Source organism: Dreissena polymorpha, chromosome 9, assembly GCF_020536995.1.
Source record: "Dreissena polymorpha isolate Duluth1 chromosome 9, UMN_Dpol_1.0, whole genome shotgun sequence".
NCBI lineage: Eukaryota > Metazoa > Mollusca > Bivalvia > Myida > Dreissenidae > Dreissena > Dreissena polymorpha.
Genome location: NC_068363.1, coordinates 5,156,815 through 5,172,834, shown reverse-complemented (window position 1 = coordinate 5,172,834; position 16,020 = coordinate 5,156,815). Strand labels below are relative to the sequence as shown.

General features: G+C 34.7%; 1 protein-coding gene across 3 annotated transcripts in view; it reads left to right on the top strand.

Moving 5' to 3' along the window:
• LOC127845562 (protein FAN-like) overlaps positions 1–9,677 on the top strand; it is a 68,504-nt gene extending 58,827 nt beyond the window's left edge. For all 3 annotated transcript variants that reach the window (XM_052376580.1, XM_052376579.1, XM_052376581.1), the window contains 4 exons: positions 676–714; positions 2,089–2,191; positions 2,384–2,493; positions 8,401–9,677. In XM_052376580.1, coding sequence (XP_052232540.1) covers positions 676–714; positions 2,089–2,191; positions 2,384–2,493; positions 8,401–8,495 — 347 coding nt within the window. In that variant the 3' untranslated portion in view covers positions 8,496–9,677. The remainder of the gene's footprint in view (positions 1–675; positions 715–2,088; positions 2,192–2,383; positions 2,494–8,400) is intronic.
• Positions 9,678–16,020: the final 6,343 nt, after the last annotated feature.

The window sequence follows — 16,020 nt, the reverse complement described above, 5'->3', positions numbered from 1 at the left end:
TTGTACAAAAGCCCACTGCTAGTGAAAAGTTAATATTTTTACTACTGTATTAAAAAAATATATATACTGCTACCCAGTTGCCATACCATAGTCATATTTTACTTTATGTAAAAGTAAGAGGTTATGCAAAATGGTTCTAGCGACTAGAATACTTTTTGTTTGGAATGTAAGACACATTTTTTTCCAGACAAAAGGTGCCTGCCTCTATGTTCAATTTGTCTTTATATATATGTATGGACACAATAACAATTTGCAAAATCAGAAATGCGGGATTTAATTTTTTACCTGTATTTTTTTTCTGTCGTAATGATTTTTTTTTATATAACTATAAATGATTTTATTAGTAAATTTTTTCATCATATAAAATAAAACATGTTAATATGGGAGTAGTTGTCACATTAATTTCTATTAGGATTTTACTTAACTAAACATGACATTTGTGAAACAAATTAAAACAAAATACAAATACCAAGATCAATCATTTATAACACCAGTTTTACAAATTAAAAGCGATTCTAACATGGCACGTGCCAAATTTAATATAAACAAAGAAGATAATCGTCTCTGGGTTCTTATTTTTTTTTGTAATATGTTTTGCGGTTACATATATGGTATAAATATATATCTTTAGTTACTTTTGTATAATATATTATTGACATTTTCATAACATTTCAGTGCATGCAGGGACAATAGCAGCATTGGATATTATTGTTGGTGGGTATTAAAACGCCAATCCAGAGAGGGTACAATAAATAGTTTGCAGAGGTCTTTCCTTGGTGTACTATGTTTTCCTCATTTGTTGTCCAGCATTTTTCATTTTGTCATCACCAAATCTTTATGGGCACAATATCACAGCTAAGATTTATGTGAATTTTTGCGCTGTGTCAGACTTTATGTTAATTTTTTTATATTAATTTTTAACCTAATTGTACAAATGATAGACAGTTTTAACCCTTTGCCAGTTAGATACATATTTGTACGCATTTGTTTTCCCTCATAAAGTTAAATTTAATCTAAAGCCTTTCTAGCTAGATTCAAGTTTAAAAGGCTTCATTTCAAACCTTTAGATACTGATGAGCCGCAAACAGCATAAAACTTGAACAAATTGCCAGTTACTCGCAGGCTGTTCTGGTTTTATGCTGTTTGCACATAGCCATTTTCACTTTGCTTCTAAGTTGGAAAGGGTTAAACTAAGTAAATAACTTGTGTTTTAGAACTCACTCACAAGATGTTTAATATATCTGTAACAATATCAGATCTATAAGCTAATGTCAAGGTAACATTTTAAGGTAGTTGGTCAAATGCTCATAGAAACAACAACAACAATTGTTAAAAATCAACAAACATTGCACGATTTATGGAGTATTCTTGCCTGTAAGCAAAAGCTGGCTGTAACAAATCAAATTTTCAGCATGTTTTGTATGCAATTACAAGGTTTATGGTTAATGTTTGGAAGAGAAACAAGAAATAAACTATTTATTTTTTTACATTCAATACATGGTCAAATTAAGGCTTTTTTGCTTGGACACTTAAAGAGTTGCGTAAGTTGTGAGTTTAAAGGTGCCTTTTCACAGATTTTGGCATGTATTGAAGCTTGTCATTAAATGCTTTATATTGAGAAATTAAAACATTGGACCTAAAAAATCTCCAGTTAAAAACAAGAATACAATTAAAAAAGGGAAAAAAAAAACCCAACTGGGCTCAAACCACTGACCCCTGGAGTCCTGGAGTAAAATGTCTCCCGCTTAGACCACTGGACCAGCCGTTTTTATGCTACAAACTGTTGTTATTTTTACTTATATAAGCAATCATCGTTGTTTCACAAAATATAAAGACAACAACAAAACATTCCCAATTATTCAATCGTTTCGCGTTGCAACACTATAATTTTCAGGTTTTCAAATCATCAAAAGATGCACATTATAAATATTTTAGAGCATCGTAAATGTTCAATATTACTATTTCCTCACAAATATCATAACAAACGAAAACTTGCGAATCTGAAACAACTTTTTATTTTTATTTTGTCAATGTACAAAAACGTGAAAAGGTCCCTTTTATATTTAGATATTGTTGGCTGTGTTGTAGATAAAGACCAGATAGTGACCTGTGGGGAGGACAAGTACCTGAGAGTCCTTGACCTTGAGTCCGGCACAGAGATATTTGTCAAGGACATGAAACAAACTGTCCTGTATGTAACCATTCATTTGTCAGTTGATTGTACAAAATAAATTGTAGGACTTTATATGTTTTATACTGAACTATCTTTTTTCTATGATTGTGTCTTAACGGAACATATAAAAAAAACAAACATTAACTTCTATTTAAATTATGAATTTTTGACCATACTTTACAAACCTCCCCTATTATGTCTATATTGCAGATGCCTTGGTCTGTCCTCAAGTACAGTATTGCTGGGGCTAGAAACAGGGAAAGTGCAAGTATGGGACATGGAGAAAGCCTGCCAGATACACGAGATTAAGGCTCATAATGGTACACACAATCACTCTTGGTTTTTAATATCATAATCATGATTTATTAAGGCTCATAATGGTACACACAATCACTCTTGGGTTTTAAATATCATTATCATGATGTATTCAGGCTCATAATGGTACACACAATCACTCTTGGGTTTTGTATATCATTATCATGATTTATTCAGGCTCATAATGGTACACACGATCACTCTTGGGTTTTAAATATCATTATCATGATTTATTCAGGCTCATAATGGTACACACGATCACTCTTGGGTTTTAAATATCATTATCATGATTTATTCAGGCTCATAATGGTACACACGATCACTCATGGGTTTTAAATATCATTATAATGATTTATAAAGGCTCATAATGGTACACACAATCACTCTTGGTTTTTAATATCATAATCATGATTTATTAAGGCTCATAATGGTACACACAATCACTCTTGGGTTTTAAATATCATTATCATGATTTATTACCCTTCTCGAAAAAGTGCACTAAATGCGCATTTAATGCGCATGTTATTGGCACCGTATTTTTTGCTTAACAAGTGCATTTTAATCTGTTAAAAAAAAACACTTTTTACTAGTGTGTTTATACATTTAAGTGTATTTTTTTTTCCACAAAATAATACACTAAAGTGCGCTTATTATGATAATAAGTGCGCTTAAGTTTATTTTTAAGTGCATTTATACACTTGAGTGTATTTTAAGACATACAAATAATACACTTCATGGTCAAAGTAAATTTTTTAAAGCGCATTTATACACTTGAGTGCATTTCCAGTCATTCAAATAATACACATTACAGAATTAAAAGCAAATTATTTAAGCGCATTAATACACTTGAGTGCATTTCCAGTCATACAAATAATACACTTCATTGAGTATTCAAAGTGAATTTTTGTAAGCGCATTAATACACTTGAGTGCATTTCCACTGATACAAATAATACACCTTACAAAATTGAAAGTGAATTTTTTTAAGCGCATTAATACACTTGAGTGCATTCCCGGTCATACAAATAATACACCTTACAATATTAAAAGTGAATTTTTAAGCGCATTAATACACTTGAGTGCATTTTCAGTCATACAAATGATACACTTTTTGAAGTGTTGGAAGTGAATTTTTTAAGCGCATTATACGCTCAAGTGTACTTTTCATCACTTCAAATTAATATGCTTAAAAATTAACCAAATTTACAAAAAATCCCAGCATTTTGAAGTCAGCATTCATTCTTTAAATGAAAGGTTAGTGTAAACACATACATAAAAAACAAAAAGTACAATTCAATAGATAAATACACACTTTTATTAGAATGTTAAACCTTAAAAAACAAAAACAAATGTTACATATCTACATAAAAGAGAGGATTCAAACAGGCTATTGCCTATCTGGAATTAACAATTGAAAATATCAAGCTCATACCAGTGATTTTTCTCCCCTCTGATTATCGGTAACTGATTAACAGCCAAATACAGGTGGTTTCCACTTCAAAAATATTAAAGATTTCCCCTCCTTAAGCTGAAATGTTTTCCCTATCATTTACTAGATTTTTTATATATTACATTAATTCCAAATCCCTTTTTAATATGGACAAAAGCAGCACATTTAATTCAATCATATTCTGGATCCTAATATATGATAAATGAACAGTATTCATGAAATTTATATAAATCTATACCTTATTTTTAAGATCTTCCTTTTTTGTTCATTATTGCGCTAAAACATGCCCTTCTGAGAGCCAGTACGTACAGGTTGTTTTGAATTTCTAAAGAAAATCACTGCATACATGCTGACAATATTAAGCAGCTTAGCCCCTGTCACTATATTTGTTGTTATACACTGTTCCTTACAAAGAATGCATTCATAAACAACCTTTTATAGAGCACTTCACCAGCTGATCAGGTCTGAATACTACTGTCATGGTCTGCGAGGCGCTTCTCGTGCATGATCTCATTTGAGATCAGGTCCTGAAAGATATTTTATAATGTAAGTGTTAAATATTGCTGTTATGGTAATCTTGTTCAACAGTTTCTATAAATATCATAAATTTAAATCAAAACAAGTTTGTTGGCTTGTTGTTTTTGTTTTTTATTTTTGCAATTTTAATCTCGTGATCACATGTGACTTAACGCTTTTCATAAATAATTTAAAGAAATTACGTTTGGTAGAAAATACTGTTAATAAATGTACTAATATATGTGGTCTCCTTTGGCTGTGTGGACTGGTCGGAAGTGTGACTTCTTTGAATTGCAATAACCTTTATTATATAGTTTTACCTCTCAACAAATCCATCTTTTCTTGGTCAAGGACAAGCTACAGGGCACGGTTTCCCACTCCTGTTCCCCTCAAGTTGGCCTGGTATACATGTCCATACATCAGGTAGTCCCCTTTTTGCTCCCTTTTTTGGCAGGCGATGATGCACATTCTGTCCAATGGATCTTCCGATCAATGTAAATTTCACCTTGGGGTTTAACCTTCAAATATAAAATATTAAAGTTCTGATTAAATATGGGGGAAAGAAATCTGTTCATTAATGACAAGAAATAGGTATAAATAAATTTTAAGATGACAATAACCATAAAATACAGCCATAACAATTCAAATGGTGTTTTTTCCTTAAAATTGCATTACATTTACTCATCCAGTTAAATTTCCCAGTGACAATACATAAATATGATAATGATCATAATTAATTTAATTAAAAAGAGATGCAGAAATGAAAATACAAACCTGTTACAGCTGTTCTTCAGCATTCCAAACAAACAAAAACGGCAGTTGTTGATCACTTTAACCACCCACTTTGAATCTTCTTTGCAACAAACTTATTGTTGATTTACACATTGTAGTAAATACACATTGTTTTCATCACACAATAGTTCATGTGCTGAAAGAATTTCAAGACATTTGACACTAGAATTAATGTTGCTGAATTATACCTAAAAATTTAGCTCAATTTAAGTTGCTGAAACCAAATTGTTTACAAAAATAACTTCCTGTGCTACAAATAACTTGCTGTGCTCCAACCAATCAAAAGTGGTTTGTTTTCAAATAGATGGTCCCAGAACCAATCAAAATTCTATAAACACCCCTTTGTTTTGGCTAGATGGAGCACTGATAGGGATTAGTGTTTATGATGCTAATTGATCTCTTATCTGATCCTGATCTTATCTGATATTTATTGAATAATACACAGCACACTTAGCATATTATATTTAATTGTGAATATTTCAATATAACATACTGAATGGTGTTAGGAAATAAATATAATATTATAAATATTATTTAAATTGTCTTTTAAAATGTATGTTAATAGTCAATGTGGTAGACATTAATTGAATTGGGGTTAAATATCAGTGTAAGAAAGTTCAAATACTTGTTTTTTATGTTGTGAAGATATAATTGATTCTGGCAAGACCACATATTTTTTTTGACACTTTCAATATTTTTAATTATTTACCCACAGCCTGATTTAGTTGTACTTTTCCCTTTAAAAGCTGCTCTACTGATTCACATATTTTATGAGCAGACAAATTGTAATAATAAGACCATAAACATTATGTGAAGATAAAAAAGAATTCAGTACAATCCTCCTATTAAACACTATATCTCTGTCCTTTAACTTCAGTTATTTGCTATAGTGTTGCTCTTTTTTATGAAGATGCACTAAAACTACACTTGTACAGAAAGAATATTTTTTTCGCAAATCAGAAGATACACTAATATGCACAAAAAATGCACTTCATTGAAAAAATGCACTTATTGCATAAAAAGATGCACTTTGTCTACAGAAGATACACTTAAAGTACAGTAAAATACACTTAAAGATAATGAAAATACAGAAAAAATGCACTTTAGTGCACTTAATTATGAAAAAAATGCAGAAAAAATACACTTTTCGGTAAAAATGCAGAAAAAATACACTTTTTAAAGCGTATTTTGTTAAAAAGTGTATTTTATTTTGAGAAGGGTAAGGCTCATAATGGTACACATAATCACTCTTGGGTTTTAAATATCATTATCATGATTTATTAAGGCTCATAATGGTACACACAGTCACTCTTGGTTTTAAAATATCATTATCATGATGTATAAAGGCTCATAATTGTACACACGATCACTCTTGGTTTTTAAATATCATTATCATGATTTATTAAGGCTCAAAATGGTACACACAGTCACTCTTGGTTTTAAAATATCATTATCATGATTTATAAAGGCTCATAATGGTACACACGATCACTCTTGGGTTTTAAATATCATTATCATGATTTATTAAGGCTCATAATGGTACACACAATCACTCTTGGGTTTTAAATATCATTATCATGATTTATTAAGGCTCATAATGGTACACACAATCACTCTTGGGGTTTTAAATATCATTATCATGATTTATTAAGGCTCATAATGGTACACACGATCACTCTTGGGTTTTAAATATCATTATCATGATTTATTAAGGCTCATTATGGTACACACAATCACTTTTGGATTTTAAATATCATTGTCATGATTTATTAAGGCTCATAATGGTACACACGATCACTCATGGGTTTTAAATATCATAATCATGATTTATTAAGGCTCATAATGGTACACACAGTCACTCTTGGGTTTTAAATATCATTATCATGATTTATTAAGGCTCATAATGGTACACACAATCACTCTTGGGTTTTAAATATCATTTTCATGATTTATTAAGTCTCATAATGGTACACACAATCACTCGTGGGTTTTAAATATCATTATCATGATTTATTAAGGCTCATAATGGTACACACAATCACTCTTGGGTTTTAAATATCATTATCATGATTTATTAAGGCTCATAATTGTAAACACGATCACTCATGGGTTTTAATATCATTATCATGATTTATTAAGGCTCATAATGGTAAACACGATCACTCGTGTTTTAACAATTTACCACGTAGATACGTTTTTACCCATTTGTAGTCCCATAGAAAGATGAATTTAATTAAAGACCTTTTTTACTAGATTCAAGTTTTAAAGGCTTCATTTCCAACCCTTAGGCACTAATGACCAGCAAACAGCATAAAACCTGAACAGACTGAAGTACTGACCGTTCTGGTTTTATGCTGTTTGCCATTTCCACTTTGGTTCTGAGTGGGAAAGGGTTTAATATCATTATCATGATTTATTTCAAGATTAAAACTATTAATGGTTGGTACTGTCGCACAGGTATTTTAATGTTAAAATAAGCTTTTATTCAAGATTCACAATAATGGGTACAATCCATGCATTTTTTAATCATTTTTCCTAGACTAAGAATTGCACTTTTGGTAACATTCACTCGTGGATCTTAGTTTTATATCATTTTTCCCTGGAAATGATGGAATATAACAAATTCATGTTTAGTAAAATTTGAAACTAAAACAATGTCAATAGGTATGTTAATAGTAATGTAAATAGTAATACTGTATTGGTTTACTTCAAATGCCTTACAGAACCATAGACCTCATGCAGAAAATAAATTTAAAAAACTTCTGTGAAACCAAAGCCTTTACATGAGATTTTTTAAAAAATGAAATGGCAAATGTCTTTTATTGAAGTCATCATATGAGAAAACTGGGCATAATGCATGGGCATAAAGTGTCGTCCCAGATTAGCCTGTGCAGTCTGCACAGGCTAATCAGGGATGACCCTTTCCGCCTAAATTGGATTTTTGCTAAGAAGAGACTTCATTTAAATAAAAAATGTCATAAAAGCCGAAAGTGTGGTCCCTGATCTGGGACGAAACTTTACGCACATGCATTATGCCCAGTTTTCTGAGAACGTGACTCATATAATTGTTTTGTTAAACAATAAGTTAAACATATCAGTCAATGGTCAATGAGAAAATCACTGTTAAACAGGCTTTTCTTTTACAATTCTTTCAGGACCAGTTACGTGCCTACACGTGTCAGCTGACAGCAGTGTTGTAACAGGCGGAGAGGACCGGAGTGTCTGTCTATGGCGACCCGATATGCGGTGATCAGATGTCCTACTTTTATGTCTGAACTACCAAAACTACTAGTGTCACACATATTAATTTGAAAACAGCATGCGTATAATGTTGCTTTGTTAAAGTGCAATTTAAACCATATTGTGCCTTTCAAGTTCATAGTTTTGCATTTAATGCAACGTTTTTTGTAATTTAAGGAATTTGTATATGATTTTTTTTTAATGTATAAACAGAAGTCTATAAATGCATATTGATAGATATTTTGTAATAGACAACTTTATGGTTGTAGTAAGTAAGGTTAAACTTGCACGGATCATACAAATTTTGGCACTTCTTGTTAAAGCTGTTTTGTTTATGGTTCATAGTCCAACCTACTCCTGTTGTTGTTTTGTGTCTCACAACGGTTGCATTATATATTTATGCTTATCATTGAAATTAATTGCAATAACCATACAATGCAACTATTACACAATGCATATGTTTCGTTTATATGTGTTATATGTGGATAATACTGTTTTCACAGGGTTGGGCTGCTTTGGGTAGGTCATTTCTAATTGTTTACTCAAATATAGTGTTTAACATATTTTGTGTAACAATTCTCTATGGGACTCCATTTGTATTCGACAAAGATCTCAGTATGTTAGCACATTTCTTGTTTTGGTGATATAATGACCTAGTTATGGTTATCTTGCCTAATAGGTTTATGACTTTAATAGAAATCTGAATTTCAAAAAATTAAATGCACACAAGTTTTCTGATAAATTTGCAAATTGTATTATAAAATGAGAATACTTTTTACTTGTCCATTCTGGATATTCCCTTTTTGAAATGTTCATGTGCCATATTTGAAGAATGTTAAGACATGCAATTTATATATGGCATATATAAGAAGTTTGCCTAAGTTCAATATGGTCCCTGGTACTGAAAACAAACACTTAAATGTATATACAAAATGATATTTGTTTTTAGATACCAAACTGTGCTATTTATGATAAATGTAAGTTTTTTTGTAAGCTGCTTGCCTGAATTGTTGTTTGTTTTGTAGATTTTTAAAAAGAAGGTACACATGTAAAAAATTATTTTAATATCAACATTGACATAGTCACTGATTTTGATTGTTAATATTTATTTGTTAAAATTGGAAGAATGTCTATGTACGTTCTGTCATTATTTTATTACTAAACAAAATAAAACAAAACAATATTTTATAAATGTTCAATGTTATGCAACTTTTTTTTGGCTTCTTTTTTGCAACTAAAACCTTATTGCGTTTGAAGGTTGTTCAACATTTCACAAAAAATAGAAAATCAGTTTGTTCAAGGAAAACGTAAACGTAAATAGAAGCACTGACAATTGAAAGTATACCTTGTACATAAAACACTCAGTTGTTCTGAAAACATTCATAGGAAAATACACATGCATCCAGGGACCTATACAAACATCTTTGTATAGGTCCCTGATGCATCCAACGGCACTTTTTGTCGAATATCTATATTTATGATAGATCTTTGTTTTGATGCAACACTGACATGGTTCATTATGTATCGTTTTATTATTTACAACATATGTAACATTTTGAACATCGATGAAAAGAAACGACCTTCGACCCTATTTAGCATACGGGACCGGCACTTGAATGGACCTGTTCTCGGGAATGGATGAACATTCCATCGCCTTTCAGCTGATAAATGGGTGATTATGAATATTATATGTCGGAGATATTAAAATGTGAATTGTTTCTAAATCATATATCGAAGGTCATTTTTTTTACCAATGTTCAAATCGTCGCACATTTTTTGTCCCCTACCGTTGAAACCGGAGGGGACTTATTGTTTGCGTTCTCTCTGTCAGTCAGTCTGTCACACATTTCTGGATCATGCGATAACTTTAAAAGTTCTTCAGATTTTTCATGAAACTTGAAACATGGATAGATGGCAATATGGAGACTATGCGCGTCATTTCATTTTGTTCCTACGTCAATAATTCTGGTTGCTATGACAAAAAAAGACTAGAAATATTGCTGACAATAGTGGATCCTGCGATAACTTAAAAATACTTCATATTTTTCATGAAACTTGAAATATAGATAGATGGCAATATGGAGATTATGCACGTCATTTCATTTTGTTCCTACGTCAATAATTCTGGTTGCTATGGCAGCAAATAGACTAGAAATATTGCTGAAAATGGTGGAGTTTCACCGGTAGGGGACTTATATTGCTTGGCAATAGTCTTGTTTTTGTACAAAATGTTGTGGGGGGGGGGGGTTCTGGCAAATCGAACGTTCGTTGTGTTTTATGCGAGACTTGTGTTAAACACGTGTTGCACGTGCGGTACGAGCTTACGTTAAATGGCTGCTTTTACAATCAACCAGTCTGCAATTGTCTTATTGCGCATTCACGCTTAAAACTAAGTATTCGAACATATTGATATCCAATAAAGTGGCCTTAGAAAATAATGATATGCAAAAGAAAATCAATATTGTTTACGTACTCGAGGACACCACATCCACATTTGGTGCAGTAGTGTCAGAGCGTCACGGATGAACGAGTTTAATGTAATTTGTATAAACTGTTTTCAAACGACCATTAGCGAAATCTTTAGTTGATAATTTTAGCCGTTTTGAGGTATAATATTTATAAAAGTATTGCTTTAGTAGTGACTTTGAGTACTTGTATAATTATATACACCTTTTCACAATATATTTAGATGCATAATTTGTATTTGATAACAATCGCGACAGAGTGTCGAAGTGAATGCGCTCCATTAACATACCACGGGACTCGTATAACAATGTCGTTTTTAGATGGGCGCTTTAGCGCCCGTCTAAAGTGCTTAGTGTGAAATTCAGGTCAATACGGCCTAGGTATGATTAACCCAATACCAGCTTGCGTATCCGCGCAAGAAAGAGTTGTATAATTTATGCAAGAGATTTGAGTTCTCCAATTATGTGTATTCAAAAATGGAAACATTATATTAATATCGTGTTACATTCAATATTTTCGAACGGTGTTTTATAGAAAAGAATCAATAAACAATGATCGTATTGTACGTGTCGCGGAGGAGATTGTTTATGAATGATTAAAATAGTTCACTTTCTGCTGCGTGTGCGTGACGTAGTATTTTCGCTCAGCTCATTCATAAATCTGAGGCTGGCGATAAACAAAGGGGAGTCCGTGTGAGAATAACGCAGTAGTATAAGGTTACGCTTGTTCATATTCACAGGTCTCAATTAATAATACGTTGACCACGAGTTCAACAATTATTACAGGGATACGATAGACAACATACACAAATGTTTCATTATCGCTGAAAATGTTAAAAAACATTTAAATATAACAATAATATTCTCTAAAAAATGTAGTCTTGCTGTTTTGAAATAAGGTTTGGAATTTTGTTTTCTAAATAACTTAATTCAAAACAAAAGTTTAATTATAGTGTTTTTTACTTGTTAGTCGCATATTTACCGCATTATAATGTGTGTTATAATAGGCAAACCATACATTAGTAAAATTCAATATCTTAAGGTTTAATTCCCATATATATTGCAAACCAAAGATAAACATGTACGGAAAGGACTATTTTTACGATTTATGCGCAATTCAATTATCTCCCTTGCAAAATCAAGATAAAAGGAAAATCGCATTAAAATCAAAAATTAAGGGTAACACTAGATGCATACCTGCACTTAATCTATAAAATAAAGCGATACAGTAGGGCATACTAACTATCCAGAGTCTTCTTGCATAAACTATCGTCCTTAGGTTATCCGAAATAGCAAAAATATGCGTATAAACAAATCGCGTAACTTACAAAAAGTGCGAATATAGCGCGTTCCGGTGCCGGATTAAAAACACATTTAGGTAACTACATATTACATATCATCTACCTTTCTACCTGACCCCGTCCGTGGACTATAGCCATAAAGGAACCCTCTGTGCGGGCACGGACGACGGTCACTTCCGTATGTCACTGGGGCTGCTCGCCCGGGCCCGCATAGAGTAAACCTACGGTATTATCACGGCCTGAGCATAACGCGGATATGACAACCGACCTATAGTTATTCGTCGCAGGGCATAGCCAACGGGTCACACCTGTGTGTCAGTGGGGCCCCCTGGTCTGTGCCCTGTGACGACGCCAAGGACGGGCAAGGGCTGACAAGCTACACATTATAACCCGGTAAAACATCAACAACACTCTCTTACTAAAACGACGGAAGGGCTTACGATACCGAATATAACTGTCAACCAAATCATGAAATGTCTCGGCCGCCTGTCTCGTTAACAACCGCGAAAGTACAACATAAACGCAATTAAACCCTAAGGGCACGCTATCAGAATCAATGACGGATAGGTACGCTTAATAAAAATAAAAACGAACATCTGTAATCACTATGTAACGATATGGACAAACCTAAAATCCCCCCCTCCCTTGTAAACCAAAACATCGGGCTAACAGTATCCGGGTTCCGCGAGACCCTCCCCCCTGTGCTGGACCTCGTTATTTAAATTTTTTTTTTTGCCGCTGCACCCAGCACGCAGCAGCTGACGACGACGGTAGTGGGGTAAGCACGCAGACACTACACTTCCGCACAGAGACGGAAGCCGCATCAAGTGCGTACTCAGGTAACTCAATAGAGAAACCTTCAGTACAACCCCTTTAGTTGTAGATATCACAACCATTTTATATATGCATTATATTTAAAACAAAAAATAAAAATGTTGGATGGAGCGTGTCGGCTGGGGTGGTGAGGCGCCCCCTATTCGCACTGCGGCTCTGTCGACACGACCCACCCAAGATTACCAAAAAAAGAAAAGTGATGATAATTAGTATATTTGTTTCTCAGTGTATAGATATAATAACTCATTGCAGCCCATTTATTTACTAACCATTGAAATAGCCACAATAACACATAGAACTGCTGCCTCTGATATCATACATAACCCGAAACAGTAAAGCGCTCACTCTCCATATACCAAACTACCATAACCACAGCCCATCTCTTCTATCATAAAATAAATGATCTATCAAAAACAAAGTCTGGCCCTCACAACACCACAGTGCCACAGGCAATCACCTCAGAAAGAAGAAAGAAAATCTCGAAATTGTCAAAAATCCACAAAACAAAATAGTCATCTTGGTCCAATCACACACTCAGTCCCTCTCTTCTATCATCTAGTACATGATCTGTCAATAATCTAGTCTGACCCTCACATCAACATACAACCAATACCCAAAATAGCAACAGAGAGTGCCCAAGCTACTATAAAATATGACACAGGGCAGCAGATCTTTTATGTACTAATACTAACACTATACACTAGTATGTCCTCAGCGAGAGACGCTACATGCCGTCCCTCTTGAAAGATACTGAAAAGAATGACTGTTTGCAGTTCATTGGTACACTAACCTTTATATGTTCCTATGTAGCCGGCTCGAGCCCTTAGCTCGACATGCCCTAGACCAGACCACAATACTAAACCTGGCATATTACACAAACACGTAGGATTGCTGTCTTTGCTTGTATAACCAGAAACACTAACGTGTGCGCTCTCCCTAATACCAAATACACTCAAACTCAGCCCCTCTCTTCTTTCATCAAATAAATGACCTATCAAAACTAGTCTGGCCCTTACAACACCACAGTCTCACAAGACACTTAACACATCAATAAGAAAGAATTTACAAAAAGATTGTCTGCCCCCAACGAACTAGTCATCTCGGCCCAATCAAACAAACACAGTCCCCTTCTTCTATCATCGTATACATGATCTTTCAAAAACTAGCCTACCCTACGCAATAACATCCATACTACATACCAAATAACAACAGAGAGAGCCCACGTTACCGCAAGCTATGGCACAAAACAGCAGAACTACCCATGTATATAAACACCAATACTAACACTATGTACTAATATGTCCTCCGCGAGGGACGTTAAACGGGGGTGCAGTGTATCGGTGCTATACACCGGGCACTTAAAAGAACCAGGGGCGCCTCTGGAATCGGGGCGTTTCCTGTATCCTGCTCGAACCCCCACTAACACCTCTCATGGGGCGGAGAGCACAACAACCACACTTGGGTAAATGAAAGCTAGAGCACAGGACATAATCTATAATACCATGAGTTTTACAAATTAACATCAAACATAAATAAATCATATGATATATCAAAGGAGTTTTTAGATCATTTATTTACTTTACCTTTCCAATTATAAAAGCAAATACAACATAACAGCAAAATTAATACATCCCAGCTTGATACACGGTCTGGATGTTTGGCAGGCGGGTGGGAAGGAACGATGGTGACTCTGGATAGGGCTTTGGATGGCTCCATGGTTGGTTCTCGACTGATGTGTTGTCGCGCGCAGCAAGTGGGTGGATGAGGGTGCTTGTCTCGGGGGTCTTCGGCGGTTGGGTGCTCGGGCCGGGGCAGTATGCGGGCGCGGGGGGGGGGGGGGGGGGGCTCGGGCTCGCTCGGCGTGGGTGCGCTTGTGCGGGGCGGCGGGTTCTGCGATCTGGGAACTGCAACAATATACAACCCTTCACGACTGACCGACGACCGTAAATTACTGACAGACACCTCCTCTTCCGCTCCAGACAAATGCACAACAATCACATACCACACACTGTACACAACCATACACATCACCACCAAGGAACCCGGAACGCACGGGCGTGGCGCTCTCATACGCGCCACCCGTAATGAGTGGGGGTGTGAGAGCGATACGTGTGTGTGTTCCGGGTCCTATATACCGGGTGGTGTTGGGTTGTGGATCGCGTTGAGTGTCTTGTACATTAGTAATGTGCGGGACACTCGGCGGGATCCGCTCCTCATCACCACCTTTAGGTAGCTAGCACATTAAGGTCTCATTGGCCAACGTGCAACAAACCCTTTTAAAAATTAAAGTATTTGGCGAATACCCGGGAAACCGGGGTAAATTTGACCTACTTTGACTCTAAAAATTAATCTTTTTCTCCTGAGAGGTCACAGGGGCAGGTCGGGCTACCGTAACCTCGTGAAGAGGCCAGTAGGACCTGTAAATAAACTCTGAAACACACACAGTAAAATTCAATCTGCCTTCGCACATAGAAGGAATGGGTCAGTTAGGTGCTGCGTTTCCTTTGCTTACTTCAGTTAGAGGTCAATTATTAACGTAATAGCAATCACAAGGCTCCGACTTCAAAGGATTTGCGGAGCGTTCTTACATAATAAAAGTCGTAGTCGCATGGTATTTGCGTTTTGCGTCCTATTTGGTCACGTGGTTCTTTTTCCCGGTTGTTTTGGCATTCATGATATGAGGCTATTAATAGATGCGCCTGTCGATAAACAAGGGAAAGTTTACGGGTTATAACAACGCAATAGGTTACGCTCTCGCATACAACTCAATGACGTAGTACAGGTAGTAAATTGAGAGATTCGGGAAAAAGTTGACGCTTATTTATATTCTCAATTTATATACGATAGACAAAAAAAGTTTCATAATTGCTAACCCCGAATATAACAAACAATTTATAATAATAATACGAATGCAATAGTAGAAGGTTAGTAGAAG